The 20,048-nt window shown below is 42.3% G+C and overlaps 1 protein-coding gene across 1 annotated transcript in view; it reads right to left on the bottom strand.

Annotated features, from left to right (window-relative positions):
• Positions 1-20,048, bottom strand: part of STAT4 (signal transducer and activator of transcription 4) — a 51,101-nt gene that overhangs the window by 15,607 nt on the left and 15,446 nt on the right. Inside the window, exons 6-13 of the mRNA XM_026696716.2 lie at positions 19,772-19,850; positions 18,357-18,442; positions 8,493-8,644; positions 4,701-4,859; positions 4,379-4,471; positions 3,264-3,323; positions 1,253-1,270; positions 1,062-1,155 (exon numbers count right to left, since the gene is read on the bottom strand). Of these exons, the coding sequence (XP_026552501.1) occupies positions 1,062-1,155; positions 1,253-1,270; positions 3,264-3,323; positions 4,379-4,471; positions 4,701-4,859; positions 8,493-8,644; positions 18,357-18,442; positions 19,772-19,850 (741 nt within the window). The remainder of the gene's footprint in view (positions 1-1,061; positions 1,156-1,252; positions 1,271-3,263; positions 3,324-4,378; positions 4,472-4,700; positions 4,860-8,492; positions 8,645-18,356; positions 18,443-19,771; positions 19,851-20,048) is intronic.

Genomic DNA, 20,048 nt, shown 5'->3' with positions numbered 1-20,048 from the left:
TTTGAAACAAATTATATTTCTGTTACATACAGTTTTGGTTTTGTTACAGTGATTCAGAGATATTTCTTTTTTAAATAATAAAGAAAAGTGTTTCTATATTGCTGTGAATTTTTTATCCCCAAAACTAAAAGCTACGGATTATGATTTCTACAGAATGCTAATTATAGTCACAGAAGGTAACAATTCCTGCATACACAGTATATGTTCTATGCAACTCAGTTAATATCTCTGTATTTAAGAGAATAAATGTTTACCCTTCAAAGGAGGAAATGTAATTTTGTCTGCCCCCCTTTGAGGGGCAGTAACATTTTCCCAAGGAAAGAAGGATATGGCCCCTGTTCATAAATTTTTTTTCTTGTTTACTTTTAATTTAAAAGTAGGTGGATTTGCTCCTGTCTCTGAGCTCTCAGAGGTAGACATTAGCAGCAACATCTATTTATGCATTTATATCTACAAAGGATATTAAAGTATAATTAAAAAATTTTACTTCCAATTTTTGTATTTTTCCCCCAAAACAATAAATTTTTCCTCATTCACAGAGAAATGCGTTTTTAGAGAAATATTTGTTCCTCTCTGTTTAGTAAGGACCAAGCTACACTTGACAATTAAATTCATATTTCTATTTAATATACTTCAATAATAATATTAATAAGACTATCCAAATAGCAGGGAGTGATAATTAAAGGAATCTATGCTGCCGTTTTTCTCTTCCTAAAGAGAGGTTTTCTTCTGAAGGGATATTTCCAATTGTGCTGATAGTGAGAAAAGAATGCAGGTCTATTGCCATATTTGCTCTGATCTGACGAATTATCCACACTCATCCCGCAGTTAATGCTAGAGGCCTATAAAAGTTAGGTGCAAACATACATCTAGTTGTCAGGTATAGTTTGAACCTAGCTGGCAATGGAAGGGATTAGGACGAGTACATAGCTTTTAATTAAGTTATACCAAGTTCAAAGGGAAGTCTCAGTACACAGTTAACAGAAATGCCATATCCATAAATGCTGAGAAGCAAGCAAGGATTTCCAACTCCTGTGCCAAAAGGAAAAAAAGTGATTTACCAAATGTCGAAATTCCACTGAAAGGTTCCCGTTTGCAGACTCATCCATGTTCATTGCTTTTATATGAGTCCCACACAGAACAAATCTGCGGTTGCTAGAAAACATATCCCGGTAAGGTTGAGAACCGCAGGTAAAATAATAAAAAGCAAAGTGTGTTTATACTTAAAACTCCATCATTTATATTTTCTTACCTTATAGTAGAGGCATTCCTGGGTTTTAAAGAAACAAACAAAGCAAATTAATCTTGGGCAAGTCTTCAAATATACAAAATGTCTTTTCTTAATCAACTGAATGATTTCCTAAACTTGCTGTATGCCAGCTACTGAAATCTCATGGGGGGTTACAATAAAACATACAATGTAAGTTAAAACAAATAGATTAAGAAAATAAATCTTCACCAATTGAAAAAAATCATGTGTTAAAGCCTTTTAAAACAATCAAATCAACCCCATTACAGAAACTGTGTTTTTAAAGGATTTTTTAAAAGGCCAATAGAGGTGTCAGTCATTTCAATGGAATGTATGGTTGGGAAGGCTTCAGAAAAGACTTGAGTTACTAAAAGAAGAGCCTACATCAAGTATTAAGATATGCCTACGGCAAGTATTAAGATATGCCTCACTGGAGGTGGGCCAGACTGTGATAGAAAAAGACATTCTCCTGAGTATTTAAGGTTTTAAAGATAATACCAGAACTCTGTATTTCTAGAAGGGAACATAAACTGACATGGATAAAATATACTCTGGGCCAATTCTTCAATGTAGGGAACCAAAGAGAGAAATCTCGGTCTAGAAGCCTTCCCGAGTTCCCAGTTCCTTCTGGGAGAATGTAACTCTATGCTAGGGCTATCTAATCTTGTCAACTTTAAGACCTGTGGACTTCAACCCATGATGGTTGGAGAATTCTGGGATTTGGTCCACAAGTCTTAAAGTTGACAATGTTGGACACCTGTTCTATTCAAAATAAAACCTTGGAACTGTGTCCCCTCATAAAGAGCATCTGCTGTCCAAGTTCACATGTTAATGGGTCATCAGCATTTTGTCAGCAAAGAGCTCTGAATCATATAATGATCTTTCCCATTTCCCAGAATGATCTTTCCTTTTCAGTTCAAATACTCAAAAATACTGAAGGCAGAATCTATCTGAAAAGGTCACATTTGTCTAGCAGTACCCATGCCATTGCCACTGTTGAATTCTTAGCTAGTTGTCCGAGATCCAATATCAAAAATAAGCTGTGGAAGTTTATTCAAACATTGCATCTTTATGTCTTCTAAAAACACCATTTTATTGCACCATACTATAGTTATTATAGTTATCATAAGTCTGACTAAAACCTGTCATCAGCTTCTTGTTTGAAATCTAACAACTCATTGGGATGAACTTCAAGAGCATTCTTTGGCTTTTCAACTTTATGCTTTAGAATGCTGATGTCTTGGAGTTTCAGGTTTATACCGCAAACAACATAAAGAGAACTTCAATCAAAACTGTCTAGTTTTGTTGTGGAGCAACAACAATGGTTCAAAGCAGTGGAAAGACTTTAATGAGTCTGAGTCTGATGATTCAGTTGCCAACTACCCTTATGTGTTGACTTGTTCTTTTATTAATCATGTTCTTTATCATGTTCTGATTTTATGCTGATTTTATTCTTACTATGAATGTTTTAAACTTCTTTCTTTATTGTGTTAACCCCCCATGAAATGTTGGATTGTAATGATAAACAAATAAATAAACAATGCCATCCTATTATATTTCTATCACTCCCTTGGCTTATTTTCTTAAGTCTCTACAAATCCATTTTTGTATCTCAGCAGAAAATATCTAAATATTTGTAGATGCATGATAAGGAGGGAGATGGGTGGTTTCCAAATTTGATTAAGTTAATAAATAAGTTACATTCATCTTTCATTTTGGCAAGAAAAGACTCCAATGGGCTCTGAAGAAAATATTTCAGGCACAAAGCAACATTAGAAGCCTGAACAATACTTAGAAGAGAAATACATTAACATTGGGATTTGCATGCAAAGTTAAACCAGCATTTGTTTCAAATATGTTTTGCTAATGTAAATTGAAATAAAAGTGTTATTCTGATCATTTAAAAATCTGAAGCAAATTTAGCTGGATTCAATTAATGTCAAACATTTTCAAAAATATCTTGAGAATTTTTACTAAATATTACAATGACTTAATTTTTTAAAAAAGTACATACTTGTCAATAGTAGCTTTCACTTTAATCTGGTAGTTCAGCTCTGGCAGTTTAATAAGTAGCCTAGAAAGTTAAAAGTGTGAAATTTAATATGAGAAAATACAGCTCTCCATAAATAACGTCTCAGGCATTCCTCAAACAACATGGCAATCTTCTAACTCTGAAAGCAAATTAGGCAGTCTTTGTAGATAATGCCAACCAGATTCACAATATTACTGGTGGATTTACCACCAAGTATATGCAACCTAGCAGCTAGTGGCAGAATTGGAGAATAAAGAAAGAAGTTGATGTTGGTGTTAATGTTAATGTTGAGGTTGTCAAGAAAATAAGGAAATGAATTTGGATGCTAGGATTCTAGTTGCGTAGATCTGTAAGTAAAAGACATCAAAGCAAAGGAAACAGAATCCTAGAGGGACTAAGATAAATAGATAGAGATGAGGGAAAACATGTGGTGGCTGCTGGTTGACAATGTGAAATCAGTAAGGAAATAATTATTGGGGGTCTGTAGATGCTCCCAGGGAATAGAGAGGAAATAAATATGCCTCTGAGTTAGTAGGCTTGTTTAAAGTAAATTATATAGGAGATAGAAGGGATCCTGCTAGTTCCCCTAAATCCAGAACAATTGCTGAATTAAAGTAGGAGATAGGTATCCATGGAGGCAGTAGCTAATTATTATAGTCAAAAATGCCACCTGAAAATTTTCTTCCTTCTCTCCCCATTCCACTCTGGTTTTCAACAGAAATAATATAAATATTACTAATCTTAACAATCGATGCCATTGGGTAGATGCTGATGAAAATACAAACGCATGCCAACAAGTAGAAAAGTACAGAAATGGAAATGGAATATAACAGAGACAATGATATTAGTTAAAGCAAGAGGTGAAATGATTTGACTTGCTTGAAAAGCTCAAGTTGTAACTTTAACTTCCCAAGTCTTTTGGAGGCTTAAGAGTTATCAAAAAACCTTTTCCTCCCAAGAGCAAACTGTTGCACAAAAGCCAATGGAAGGATCGTGTACCTGTTTAGGAATTTGGTCTACGGCACATGATATGTTTTTAAAAATATGCCAAAATGTTAAACCAATCCAATAAGTGGCAAGCAACAACCTTTACTCACCGAAGTTTTACGGTAAACTGTATCATCGTTTTAAGAACCAAAGGCCTCTGAGGATGAGTTGGCATGGAAGGCTGTCTTTCCACTATAAATGAACTAAGGAGAAAAGAGATAAGTGTCAGCAGTCCACAAACAATCCTGGTGAAACATTGCAAGACTAGCAGCTTCATTTCTTCAAGATAGCATGAAATTTTTTTTACTTTATCCAACCCAGTTTTCAGAAATTTTCTTGTACAATTAAATATCTCCATATGCTGAGATGAAAGAGTGGTAAATAATAGTTTCCAGTACAACTTCAGTTGAAAATGAAAATTAACTTATATACCTTTGGAAAAGACTGTAAAGTAAAGCATTTATTCTTTCCAACAAATGAGGTCTTTGTAATGGAATAGGGTCTCCTTCGTAAGTGAGTTTTATCAAAAGTTCATTCAGCTTCTCCAGCTGCCTTCTTATTTGAAAAAGACTTTCCGCCAACATTGTAAAACTAAAGAAACACAAGAAAAGTTTCAAGTCATTAAACTTTGACTGGGGCTAACCCAGAACATTTTTTACTTTAACGGTGCCTCCCCTCCCCTAATGAAAAACTACATGATGTTCAAGATCAATAATGTTATTTTGACACCTGCCACAGAGAATGCCACAAGTACCGTTTTCCTTCCTGGTATGGACAAAACAAAAAACAAAAATACCGCTTTTTAGCAGGTGTCATAAAAAATCAGCTACTGAATTAGAACTCTTCTTATGGCAAATGATAAAACCAGACTTGCTGTCCCATTTATGCTTAGAAAAATATTCACAGCAACTTATGTCCAGCAATTCTCTGCTTCAGATGAAAACAGCCCTAATTCTGTTTCATCATAGGCACAATTCTGAAAGCAAGTCAAATTTGCTCAATTCCTAACTCAAGTTCTTCTACAGCAGTCTTTCCTTAACAGACCCTTCAATGAGCGATCTGCTTTTATTCTGAAGACCTACTGAAATTATGAATGCCAATTTACAGTGTTATGGGAAGCTATTAATTTATGTACTTTAATTGTATAGCATTAACCTTTTGAAACATTTAATGTTTAAGATGATAACGAAAATGTAAAAGGTAGGCATTCTTTCTTAGTGCATTGTTAAAAATCCAGAAATGTCTATTTCTGCCAGCCAGATGTATTTCCCAAGGCAATGCCAATACTATATAATTTAGTTGGAAGAGTCCATCACAAAAGTGTTGTCTATCTAGCTTGCACTGAAACTGCAGTGTGGAAATACAAACTACAACTACTCTCTTCTGTCGGAACTATAAATGTAGTCTAGAAATAAAAAGCTGAATTGCATTTGTTCTGCAATATAGTTCCAAAGAGAACAAGTGACAAAGAGCATGATTATTCCTTAAACAGTACTCTCTGGGTTCATGGTTAAAACATGTCATCTGATGGGACCCAGAAAACATGCTTTTTCTATTGCTGTTCCTGCATTCTGGAGCGTCTGAATTTTTCTCCCAGGCCTTGGATAGTAGAGTCATTAAGTCTCACTTGCCTATGCAAAATTATTATTATAGTTAATAGCACAATCAGCCAGATGATTAGATGGGATATTATTATTATTATTATTATTATTATTATTATTATTATTATTATTATTATTATTATTATTATTATTATTATTATCTCTTTTACTCATTAAACATGAAACTCAGTCAACTGAACATTTAAAAATGTATCACAAATACCAGTGACTGGTGTTAACAGTTGATACGGGTTGCTGCCAGCGTCCTAGGTATCAACCAAGTACCTTCTTAAAATATACAGTGTTCTGAGTAGCACATTTTTTTGCAGTTCCGCTGGTGTTATTGCAGGAAGCTACAATTTCTTGATGTATTTTATAAAATTCTTGGACATGGTACCAAGTGCCTGATGACAATGGGTATCACTGTTACATGTTTCATCCATAATCGTGTAGTTTTGATGGCCAGGTCATGATATTTCATTGTTTTTTCCAGTTCTTTTTGACTCTGGCGTCTCCTGGTACAACAATATTAATAAATTGTATGCTTCGGCCCTTGACAACCATAATATCTGGTGTGTTGTGTTCCAAATGGCAATCTGTATTCAAAAGTTCCACAAGATCTTCACCATTTCATTTTTGACAACTTTTTCCACTTAATGTTCCCATGACTGTTCGGATACAGGTAAGGTATATTTTTTACATAATGACCAGTGGAGTAATTTAGCAACTCGATCATGTCTAGCTTCGTAGTCAGTTTGCACAGTTTGCTGCATTCAAATATTAAGTGTGAAACAGTTTCAACTTTGTCATTGCAAAGCCGGCAGTTAGGATTGTCAATGGATTTTTGTATCTTTGCTTTCATGGCATTAGTTTGTAGTGCTTGTTCTTCAGCAGCACGTATTAAACTTTCCATTTCTTTTTTGATGGTTCCCATCTTAAGCCATGTCCACGTCAAGTTGTCATCACATTTTCCTTCAATGTTTTTCAAGTGCTGTCCATGCAAAGCTTTGGTATTCCATTTATTATTATTATTATTATTATTATTATTATTATTATTATTATTATTATTATTATTCACAAAAATGACAGTATACACAGCAAACGAGATAACTATGCTGGGTTCCGTATCACAAATCACTAGTCAAACACTTCCCAAGTGTTTAGGACTGTGTGATGTATTGGCAGATTATGCAAGCAGATACCAGTAAAGTGGCCTTCTGCAGCTGACCAATGGTGATCTTGTCAGCGCCAATTTTTTTAAGTGCTTGCCTAGGTCTTTAGGCACAGCACCCAGTGGAACCACCTGCACTGGTTTCTGCCAGAGTCGCTGCAGTTCAATTCTCAAGTCCTGATATCTGGTAACTTTTTCAAGTTGTTTCTCATCGATTCTGCTGTCACCAGGTATGGCAATGTTGACAATCCACACTTTTTTCTTCCCCACAATCATGATATCTGGAGTACTGTGTTCCAAAATTTTGTCAGTCTGTATTCAGAAGTCCCCCAGTAGTTTTGCATGCTCATTTTCAACCACTTTTTCAGGCTTATGATCCCACCACTTCTTTGCTACAGGCAGATGGTAGTTGTGACACAAGTTCCAGTGGACCATCTGAGCGACTGTGTTGTGATGTTGTTTGTAGTCAGTCTGAGTGATTGTCTTGCAACAGCTCAGTATGTGATCTATTATTATTATTATTATTATTCACAAAAAACAACAGTGTACACAGCAAACAAGATACCTATGCTGGAGTTCGTATCACAAATCACTAGTCAAATATTTCCCAAGTGTTTAGGACTGCGTGATGTATCGGCAGATTATATGAGCAGATCCCAGTAAGGTGGCCTTCTGCAGCTGACCAATAGTGATTTTGTCAACGCCAATTGCTTTTAAGTGCTTGCCTAACTCTTTAGGCACAGCACCCAGTGTGCCGAGTACCACTGGAACCACCTGTACTGGTTTATGCCAGAGTCTCTGCAGTTCGATTTTCAAGTCTTGATATCTGGTGATTTTTTCAAATTGTTTCTCATCCATTCTGCTGTCACTAGGTATGGCAATATTGTTGTTGTTATTATTATTATTTGCAGAGTCAGCTAGATTATTATTTTGTATCACCACAATTTTATATAACTGCTGTTTGCCACCGAAAAGTCATTTTGTCATATGGTTGGAGAACCTTCCATACAAACATGAGTTATAAATTCAGTTCCCTCCCCGCTTCCCATTAGAAAATATGCTGCTTGATGGGCTACCAAATCATCATAGCAGAGAGATTTCACAGTTGGCTAATAGCCTCATGATGGCTTCACAATTTGGAACGAAAACATTTTCTATATGATTCACCTTTGGGCCTTTTACTTTTATTAAAATTGTTTTATTTACTAAACAATTTCTAAGAATCGGAAGAGTCAGAAACAGAGATCATTTAAAGAAGCTTTATTTGTTGCCAATGAATGCCTCTTTAAATGATCTCTGTTTCTGACTCTTTGGATTCTTAGAAATTACTTAACGATAATTTCTGTTAATCTCTCAGAAGAATTTTTTTTACTGACTACACTGAGATGGAAAAACCACACAGCATCACACTTCCTGTTGTGTTCTACAGAGAAACTAGTGATAACACTTTACCAGTTTTGCAGCTGATCAAGCCCACTGTGTAGAGGGCCTCCAATGCAAGCAATTTGTTGCCGTCTCTTCCAGTCCAATAACTCTTCTATTAATACATTATTCACCAAGGCATCAACCTCCCTTACTATTTGTGCCATTTTACTGAGAACTTCCTATAAAGAACAGAATAGGTAATGTAGTTAGAAGCAGTAAGTAAGAATTCATAAATGGAGAAACAACGATCCGATTTGTATAACAACCTAAGCTGTGATATTCTTTAGCTTAATTTATATCCATGGCTTGCTGTTGCTTAATTTATCACCATCCAGCATCAAAGCTGTGGTTAGTTTAAGAAACCATTTGTCTTCCAAGAAAGCAACCTGAGTACAGGAGCAGCTACAAACCAAAGCTGCTTCTATAAGTATTGCTTCTGCTTCTTTAACTTTATTTTAAACTTTAACTACTAATGCTTTGAAAGGAGAGACATACGGGGAAAGATAAGCCATTCAGTCTTCCACAAATGTGTATGTGATGCCCCCATCCCAAGTAGGACCATGGAGGGCCTTTTTATTATTACATTAAAAAAAAACCCAGTCAGAAAGTGCTGCTCAGTCAGACCATTCACCACAAACATTGCCAAAAGACTAACTGAATCCAGAGATCTCCATTGGCTCTCACCTTGCTGGCCTTCAAAAACTCCAACCTTGGTTTAGGGTGATGGGGGGGGGGTGTCTTGTGTGTTTTGCTCCTTTGGGTGGGAAGAAGAGAGTTGGCTGTTTTCTCTCTCTCTCCAGATAACACCATCTTCTCAAGTTTTATTTTGAGGCTTTAACTTGCCAAATTGCATTGCATACAACTTATTTCTTGAGTATCTTGATTCTCATGACCTAACCTTTTGAAACAATGACTGCCAACTGTAACTGATACTCTCATTTACCAAGTATTCTGTTCAGCAACATTGGAAGTAAGAAAGATCCGGTGACATTTTGCTTGTAATATCTAAAATTGACTGCTGTCTATATTGAATGTTTGAAATGAACATGCACATAAATTTTAAAATGCACATATATTTTGAAAAATCTTTAGCTTGGACAAAATCTCAACCCAAGCTTTCAAAGCAAATATATATTGAAGATTTCAAAACAATTATATTGGCATCGCTAATCAAAACATTTGGAAAAATATAATGTTTGGGAAATCTTGTGTTGAAAGTAAGTCGCACTCCAGTATTAGGCTGCTGAAATTCAACAGTAAATATTGTTCTTTTTTTTTTTTTTTTTGAGTTTAAGCAGTGGAAGAGATAGGTTAGGCTCTGAAGGGATTGCCTTATCTATTTTCTGCAAAAAAATAAAAATAAAAAGTCCCTGCTCCCATCCTTGAAAATGTTTCCAACCAAGCAAAAAATAATAATGATGCAGTTTCGCCCACTGTAGCAACATGACCTGATCATCATTATGTCCTTCTGATGCTTTCGAAGATCAAAAACAATTTTGGGAAAGGACAGTTCCAACCATAACAAGTTTGACTTTTTGCTTCTGAAGTGTCTAGTAATTCTATATCTTTTAAATCGTACAATTTCTCTATGTAGCAATTAAACATTTAATATATGTGTCCTTGTCTAAGATTTGCTCTATTATAAGCTATCAAATAGCAATATAGGTGGAGAAGGATACCTTCTGGGAACTGCTTGACATCCAACTCAGGCAGATCCCACACGAAGACGACATCATCATCTCGGGCGACCTGAATGGTCATGTAGGGCGGGACAAAAAACGGACACCAGTGCCACGGTGGGCACGGCACAGGCGATACGAATGAGAATGGCCAGAGGATCCTGGACTTTGCCGACTCCCATGATATGACCATCACGAATACCTGCTTCATTAGGTGAGAATCTCAACTCCTCACCTACCATAGCAGAAACGGGAGCCACCACACACAGATCGACTACATCATCGTACGACGAAGAGCCGCTAAAAACGTGCTCAACGCCAAGGTGTACCCGTACGAATCGAGCAGTCAGCACAGGCCGCTGATGGCGAAGATCAGGATCAGCAAGCCCAAGACCAGGATTGACAAAAGGAATGCAGACCAGCCACGAATCAAGTGGTGGAACCAGAAGAAGATGGCGGGACCCCTCATCAAACCGGAGCAGTTCCTGCAGATGGTCGACGGGCCACAGGAAGCGTGGTCCATGCTGAAGAGCACTGTTCACACTGCCGGCTGCCAACAGCTTGGTTGCACCAAGCCAGGACGGAGACGCATCGAGCGAGATACATGGCTCTGGACACCGGAAGTACAAGATGCCGTACACCTGAAGAAACGGCTCTACAAGGCCTTTCTTCAGGACAAGACCAGCGAAGCTCTGCGAATACAAGGCGGCCAAAAGGCAGCCAAGAAAGCAGTAGCGACAGCCAGAAGCTCCACTACGATGACATCTACGAGAAGCTGAACACGCGAGAAGGCGAGAATGAGATCTACCGCCTAGCCAAAAGCAGACACAGGAAGACCCTGGACATTGACCAGTTTCATGGGATCAACGACGAAAGGGAAATTTGATCGTCAACCCCAGAGACGCTGCGGAGAGGTGGCGGCAATACTTCGAGAAGATCTCCACCGAGGAGTTCCACACCCACAAACCCGCGAGGTGACCCAGTTGAAGGCCCAGTCTCAGGCATTTATGCCAGCGAGTCGCCCGACGCCATCAAGGCCATGAAAAAGCGGTAAGGCAACAGGACCAGATGACATCCCTGCCGACTTCTGGAAAAAGGCACTACCGGGCTCGGCATTGTGGCTGTGCGAGCTGTTCAACAACATCGTCTCCACGGAAAAGTGCCACACGACTGGTACCGCAGCACCACTGTTCCGATCTGGAAGGGAAAGGGCAGCCCAGCGGACTGCTCCAACTACAGACCGGTCAGGTTACTGTCACACACTATGAAGATCTTTGAACGCATCCTTGATAAGCGCATTCGGGACATCGTCGACATCAGCGTCAACCAGGCTGGATTCATCAAGAACTGCGGCACCACCGCGCCATCTTCGGTGTGCGGATGCTGATGGAGGCTCACAGAGAGAAGAAAATCCGCTCCACACCGCCTTCCTAGACTTGGAAAAGGCCTTCGACCGAGTCCCGCACGATCTCATCTGGTGCGCGCTGCGAGATCACGGCGTGCCTGAGCTGCTCGTACAATGGGTCCAACTCCTATACAGATGTCACAAAAGCCGTGTAAAGCGGCAGCTGGGATATCAGAGGAGTTTAATATTACCGTCGGCGTACACCAGGGCTCTGCTCTCTCACCACTGCTGTTCATTCTGGTGATGGACACAATTACACACGACCTGTACACGCCCGCCCCATGGACGCTGCTCTACGCCGATGATGTGTTCCTGGCCAACCTGTGCAAGGCTGAACTCGAGCACCGAGTCCAACAGTGGCACGACCGCCTCGAGCAGTTCGGGCTCGGCTGAACCTAAAGAAGTCCGAATACCTGACCACTGACATTGAAATGACAGGCTCCATCCACGTGAACGGGCAGGAGCTACCGCGCGCCTCCACCTTCAAGTACCTGGGAACTACTCTTGGGGAAGAAGGCCTACTACAAACTGAGGTGGCAGCCAGGATCAATGCAGCGTGGGGCAAATGGAAGTCCGTCACAGGCGTCCTCTGTGACAAGAAGATGCCGATGCGCCTGAAGGCGAAAATCTATAACTCTGTGGTGCGCCCGTGGCCATATACGGCGCAGAGTGCTGGCCGACGACCAAAGAAGTCGAAAGCAGACTCCAGATAATGGAGATGCGAATGCTCCGATGGTCGGTAGGCCTCACCCTACTCGATCGCGTCAGGAGCGAAGAAGTGCGTGAGACGGTTCAACGTCGTGCCCATCCCCACGGTCATGAGGCAGTCCCGGCTACGATGGTTCGGCCACGTGAGCCGCGCCAAGGAAGAATCCATCATCAAATCTGTAATGAAGGTGACTGTCGGAGGAGCGAGACCGCGTGGTAGACCTAAACAACGCTGGATGGACACGATCAAGGCCGATCTAGAGATCGCGAAGGCAGACCCGACACACGTGGCAGACAGAGAGGTGTGGAAGCAGTACTCAAGGACATTAGCGGACCTCGCCCGAGCGCGAGACAAACGCTGAAGAAAAAGAAGAAGAAGAAAAAATAGCAATATAGTATATTACAGTACGTATATATCCAAATCCGTGTTTCTCCATTTTGGCAAGTTTAAGACAGGCAGACTTCAACTCCCAAGATTGACTGGGAAATTCTGGGAAAGCCCACCCATCTTAACTCTATCCACCTTAAACTTGCCAAGATGGAGAAACACTGGTCTAAATATTGACATGACTGTTATGTCCTGAGAACTCTAGGAGTTCTCACTCAGGTCCATTCACTTTGCGTGGGCGTCTTCCCTTCACTCATTGGTTGGTTCTCCCCAGCAGCCAGCTATAAAAGCAGGCTGCGGGGTCCAACCAGTTGCTGATTGCTGCGAGCCAGTTCCAGGCGTGGCAAGCACGGTCAGCCCTTTATTGTTATAATAAAGTATTTGTTGCACTCATGCTCTGGTTCAGCCTCTCTTTTCCCAAACTTAACACTGGCGACGAGGATGGGATGGCTACCAGAAGCACCATGCAACCGCTGAGTCACTAGCCGCTGATCCGCAGCCAGAGAGAGCGATCGGCCGGCGATAAGAGCAACGCTGATCCGCAGCCAGAGAGAGCGGTCAGCAAACAAAAAGAGCAAACAAAAAGAGCAAACGCTGATCCGCTGACAGAGAAAGCGGCCAGCAAGCGATAAGAAGCGAACGCTGAACCGCAGCCAGAGAGAGCGGTCAGAATCGAAAGTTAGAAGCGTCTGTAGCCGCTTGTTAGCCCAGCTACAGGGAAAGTGAAGCGCTGTGAGCCGCAGCCGCTCAGTATTAGGCGCGAAATTCAAACGGCTGTCATTTGAATTTCAAACCTAAAAGGTACAGCACAGCACTGTAGTCAAGTCACTGATGCCCACACAGGCGCGAATCCAAACGCCGCCAACGGCTAACAGCCAAACGTGGTTAACCCAGAGAGAAAGAGAGGATTGCGAAAAGCCTCTCCTGAGCTGAAATCACTTGCCTGCCACAGGCACTAAAACATTGTCTGCTGCCCCAGAGAGATTTTTTCCACAGGTTGTTCTACCGGTCCCAGCACCATGAATTCCAATCCAGTCTTCCCAGCGTTCAAACCAGATGAGGAGAAGTGGGAATCATATAAGAACCGCTTTAATCATTATATCGATGCAGTTGGCCTGGCGGATGCTGGAGAGCATCGGAAAAAATCGTATTTCCTGATCTACTGTGGAGCCACTGTCTACGATACTGCCACGGCACTCGTGGCTCCACGTGAGTTGAAAAACGTTCCGTGGTCTGAGTTACTTGAAATCCTCACTAACCACTATTCTCCCAGGCCCTCACAGATTGCCAGGAGATTCACCTTCCGTATGAGGAAGCAATCGGGCAAGGAGACCATCAATCAGTATATGGCCGCTCTCAGAACAGCAGCACTGCATTGTGGGTTTGGAACCTACCTGGAGGACATGCTCCTCGATCAATTAGTCTGCGGGGTCAAGGACCTCCACCTGCAAAGGCGCCTTCTCGCAAAAAAAGACCTCAACCTCGCACAAGCAGTAGAGGAGGCCTTGGCAGCTGAGCTGGCAGCGCACTCAGCCACCGAAATCCATGGCCCAAGTGCCAAGCTGACATCACTTCCAGTCCACTCCGAGGAGGTGGTAGCAGAGGAAACCATCAGTGATGAAAACGACGTCCACCGCCTCTCCAACGACAGACAGGCACAGGTAGGAGCCAAACAAGAAAACATCGGTCCACCCAAGCACATCACCCTGTGCCTAGCCTGTGGGGGATCTCATCAGAGGGCCACCTGCAAGTTTAAAGGAGCCACCTGCAATAACTGCCATAAAAGGGGACACATCGCGAGAGTCTGCCAAGCCCCTCAAAGCTCAGCACAAAGGCACCCCCTCGCACTCGGGACCACAGAGGCAAGTATTGAACTGTCGCACGCACCACCATGCCAAGCACACTTGCCACACTGTTAGTAAAATTTCTCTCTCCGTTTCCCTAGAAGGTAAACCGTGCCGTATGGAGGTTGACACAGGGTCAGCGCTCTCAATTATCTCGTGGAACACCCTCAAGAGGCTCCAACCAAGCCTATCCACTAGCCGGCTCCAGAGATGCCAGTTTAGCCTGAAGGACTACCAGGGGAAGACCATTCCTGTAATCGGCAGAGGCAAGTTCCTTGTCAGTTTTAAAGCTTTTAAAGGTCACCTACCTCTAGTGGTAGTTAACGGCAATCTACCCACCTTATTGGGGCTCGATTGGTTTCCCCATCTCGGCCTAGGGCTAACAGGAGTCCATGCTGTCTCAACCTCAGACACTGACTCCTTATTCGCTGATTACTCAGATGTATTCAGCGAGGAGCTGGGGTGTTATAACGGTACCCCCATCTCATTCTCAGTTGACCCCCAGGCAGTCCCAATCAGGCTAAAACCGCGTAGGGTCCCATTCGCTATTCGGCCAAAACTAGATGCGGAATTGGATAAACTGTTAAAACAAGGGGTCATTGAGCCAACAGATTTCGCCAAATGGGAGACGCCCATTGTCACACCCCTCAAAAAGACGGTAGCCTGAGAATTTGCTCGGACTACAAGACGACAATCAATAAATTTTTACAAGTTAGCGCTTATCCTGTGCCTGTCATTCAGCATTTATTACACACATTCGAACCAGGCAGCATTTTTGCTAAATTGGACATGTCTCAAGCATATCAGCAGTTCCCTGTTGATAACCAAACAGCGGAACTCCAGACCATTGTCACTCACAGGGGTGCCTTCCGATGCAAGCGTCTCCAATTTGGCGTAAGTGTTGCCCCAGGTATTTTCAATCCCTCATGGAGCGGATTTTGCAGGGCCTCCCTGGTGTAGTACCCTACTTCGACGACATCTTAGTCTCGGCCAGGGACAGACCCCAACTCTTCCAGAGAGTTCGAGCAGTGTTAGAGAGGTTCAGACAGCATGGCCTCAAGTTGAAAAAAGAAAAATGTGCCATTGCCACTAGACAGGTGGACTTTCTAGGTTATAAAATTGACGCCTCTGGCATTCACCCCCTGGAGTCCAAGGTTAAGGCAATCCACGAGGCACCCACTCCAACCTCCAAAACTGAACTACAGGCTTTCTTGGGGCTATTGAACTTTTACGCATCCTTCTTGCCCCATAAAGCATCAGTAGCTGAACCCCTACACAGATTACTGGATAAAAAGTCACCGTGGCACTGGGGGCACAAAGAAAACCATGCTTTTCACGCCGTCAAATCACTACTCACGTCAGAGGCGGTACTTATTCAATTCGACCCCAACCTTCCTTTAGTGCTGGCAGCAGACGCATCCCCCTTTGGAATTGGGGCGGTCTTAAGTCACAGGCTTCCCAATGGCGCCGAGGCTCCCATCGCCTTTTTCTCAAGGACGCTCTCTGCAACGGAGCGCAATTACAGCCAGATCGATAAGGAAGCCCTAGCAGCTGTTGCAGCCGTGAAAAAATTTCACGAATTTCTCTTTGGCCATTTTTTCGAGCTGGTCACGGACCACAAGCCCCTCCTGGGCCTACTGGCCGGGGACAAACAGACCCCTCAAGTCCTTTCCCCTAGGATGACAAGGTGGACCCTCTTCCTAGCAGCCTACTCCTACAGACTTATACACCGCCCGGGTAAAACACTGTCCCACGCTGACGCTCTCAGTCGCTGCCCCTTACCCGCTCCGGCTGAAGACCCTGCTCCTGTCCACGCTATTTTCGAGATCACCCAGTTGGACCTACCCATCACTGCCCTTGACATTGCTGCTAAAACCAAGGCAGACCAAACGCTCGCCCAGGTGCTCGACTGGGTGAGGAGGGGGTGGCCGGGTGGCAATGTTGAAAACAAATTCACACCTTTCAAGACTCGCATGCAGGAGTTGTCCAGTTTGCAGGGCTGTCTACTATGGGGCACTCGAGTGGTCATCCCGACCTCACTGCGTACCCGAGTTCTGGAGCGTTGCACGAGGGACACCCTGGCATCGTGAGAATGAAGGCATTAGCACGCAGCTACGTGTGGTGGCCGGGTCTCGGCGAGGACGTTGTCAATTGGGTAAGTTCCTGCAGCATTTGCCAGGAATCCCGTCCTGCTCCCCCCATTGCCACCCCTACTAGATGGGAAAGCGCCAGCGCTCCTTGGTCCAGAATTCACATCGACCTGGCCGGCCCTTTGCATGGGAAGATGTTCCTAGTGGTCGTGGACGCCTATTCTAAATGGATTGACGTAGCACAGCTATCCACGACCACCACACTAGCAATCACCAACGTGTTAACACGCCTGTTAAGTAACGCACGGACTACCCGACTCCATTGTCTCCGACAATGGCCCACAGTTCGCATCGACCGAGTTCAGCCGTTTCGCTGCCAACCTGGGTATCCGCCACATTTTCACAGCCCCATTTCATCCTGCCAGTAACGGATTGGCTGAAAGGGCCGTCAGGACCACTAAAGAAGCCCTGGCTAGGTTCAGCAAGGATGACTGGCACCACAAGCTCTCGCGGTTCCTGATGAGCCAGCACTCAACTCCTTGTTCAGTCACCAATAAGTCCCCAGCGGAGCTCCTGATGTGCCGGCGTCTGAGGACTGTATTGGACAGACTTCACCCACAATACTGCCCTGACTCTCCCCTCGCTTCCACATCGGGGGTTAGACATTTTATCTTACAGGAGCCAGTATTCGCGAGGAACTTCGCTGGAGACCCCCTGTGGATTCCGGGCGAGATCGTAGCCATCACCGGGCCGCGGTCGTATCGGGTCAGACTGGAGGATGGCCGTGTCTGGAGAAGGCACATAGACCAACTGCGTAGGCGCCTCAGCACCCTCGCCAGCAGGGATCCAGAGTCACAAGACGAAGGGGGGCCTCATCATCAGCCCCACATCCACATCGTGCCCGGCGACCAGTTCACACCAACAGCCGTTCCCGACAGCCCGAACTCGGACAGCGGCGCCCAGACGGTTGACCAGCCCGATCCAGTCAACGGGAGCACGTCCCCAGTGACCAACCCTACGAGTCCCGGGCATGCCCGAACCGAGGGGCACAGTGGTGACACTTTGCCGGCTCTGCCTTCCCAGACAGACCCCGAACGGACAGACAACGTTCCAGAGCTGCGCCGTTCCGGGCGCCAACATAAACCTCCTGCCTACCTCAAAGACTATGCGTGTTCGCATCTGGGGGGAAGGGGTGTTATGTCCTGAGAACTCTAGGAGTTCTCACTCAGGTCCATTCACTTTGCGTGGGCGTCTTCCCTTCACTCATTGGTTGGTTCTCCCCAGCAGCCAGCTATAAAAGCAGGCTGCGGGGTCCAACCAGTTGCTGATTGCTGCGAGCCAGTTCCAGGCGTGGCAAGCACGGTCAGCCCTTTATTGTTATAATAAAGTATTTGTTGCACTCATGCTCTGGTTCAGCCTCTCTTTTCCCAAACTTAACAATGACCATGGTGGCTATTAGATGGAAAGAAATTAAGCCTTGCTTCAGTGTTGTGTGGAGACTTCTGCCATGTCTTTCCTCCCTCCCTGTTTCTCCATGAGAGAATTTGAGCATTCTCAGTTCTTACCGGGAGTTGCCCAGAGATAAATGAATAAAAAACCAACAAGAAGTTCTTAAAACCATGACCAGTTTTAAGAACTAGTTGTATTGCTTGTTTTTGTTGTTAATTTGGAATTAGTTCTTAATTTGGAATTAGTTCTTAATTTGCAAGTAGAAAAATCACTTTCCATGATGCCTTTAAGTCAGCAAAGTATATAAATGACAAACAAATGAACCAACCTTTCTCTTGTAGTCTATAGTATTGAGCATTTCCTGTAATGTCAGCATCTCTTGCTTCATGACAGGACTGTTTTTGTCATTCTGTTCTAAAAGGAGATATGTAAAAAATGTACAAAGTATAAGAGAGGGGAAACCCATCAAAATAGCATGTGTAAGTAGTTTTAAGGCAGCGTGTTTTCATTTTTTTCCTATCACACTTTTACTTGGCTTGCAACCAATGTTAGATAAATATAAACATGTATCTCTCAGTAAGTTTATAAATACATTCTGGTGTGCTATCTAATGTATTATGTCTCACTTTGTCCAGGGTTGTTTTAAAAAAGGAGTGAGCATTAACCAAAATCAGTACCCTGTCAGTATTCTGAATATTTAGTCTAGTTTTTTGGATTTTAAAACTATATGCCTTTTCCCCCCAATAAAAACTAGCCAATAACTATTATTTGGTCTGAAAGCTCTGCCTTTTTTCCTCAGTGATGAATAAACCCAGGTTGGAGGGGACATTTCTGAACAAAAAAGAAAAGAAAATTATTAAGGCCTTCTTTTTGCCCAAAGTCCTTTTTCTTTCATAGCTGAATTTCTGAAGGAACAAAATATATTATGGTTCTCCTAAGCTGTATGCATTTTGGAGTATGCATGTATGGAAAGTTTATCTCTACTTCTATATGGGGTGGTTTAGAGAAATGAACCCATTACTGTTTTATCACTAACAATTCATTAACATTACTTGGATTGAACCATCCATTGTAAAAGACAAACTACATAAATAACCTTAAATAACCCTGTATTTTCTTGCCATTTTATTTAATTTTTAAAAAAAGCTTAGGATTATTATAGCTGCAAATCCACATTTTCAATTCTAGCCACAACCTGGAATCTTTTATATTTGGGCAGTAGATAACAACTGTTAAATACATAAATAAAGAATTCCATTAAAAACTAATTAATTAATCTTCTTTCCCCTATTGGTCTGACTGCATCCTTAAAAAAAATTCTTTAAAAAAAAGGAATTACTCATACAAAATATTACAGCCACAGTATGACTTAAAGATTAAACTGATAGAACGTGAAGGTATATGTTCATACATAAATACATACCACTAAATTCAGGGATACTTATCTCCATGTTAAAATGCAGAGGGGCACAATCTTAGCTGGACTAATATTTTGCTGGATTTAGCCATGCGCCCTAAACAATACATTAGGCTAAAATGTTAGGCCTATTTTACTTGGAATTTATTTTGCATGGAATATGTGTCAATAGCAGTCTGAGTATTAATGAAATGCTGCCCTTCACTCCAAAAAGAAGACTCTGGATGTTCAATGAAAACCTATAGCCTATAGAACTAACAGCCAATGTTTACAAATATGCAAGATCCACCAATTTTTCTTCATATGCATTGTGTGGGAAAGCTTACCTATGTTGCATATAGTTTTAAATCTGAAGTCAAACTCCTCTTGCAAATCTTCTAAATATTTGATGTCTTGTTCTGTCAGCTGTTTTCAGATTAAATGCATTGAGTAGTAAGTAGATCTAACATAAGTCATAGCATATAGCAAACAATAATGACATTCCCTAAGAAGCTTTAGTTTCTCTGAAATGAAATGGAAATGATACAATTGCTATCTGCTTCCTTAGTGGGAAAAGTAGCTGGGATTACAAATCATGCTAAGCCAAACAGTGGATTGATTTTT

This window comes from Pseudonaja textilis, chromosome 1 (assembly GCF_049901715.1).
Source record: "Pseudonaja textilis isolate UNSWEBS1 chromosome 1, rPseTex1.2, whole genome shotgun sequence".
NCBI lineage: Eukaryota > Metazoa > Chordata > Lepidosauria > Squamata > Elapidae > Pseudonaja > Pseudonaja textilis.
This window is presented reverse-complemented; position numbering and strand designations above follow the sequence as displayed.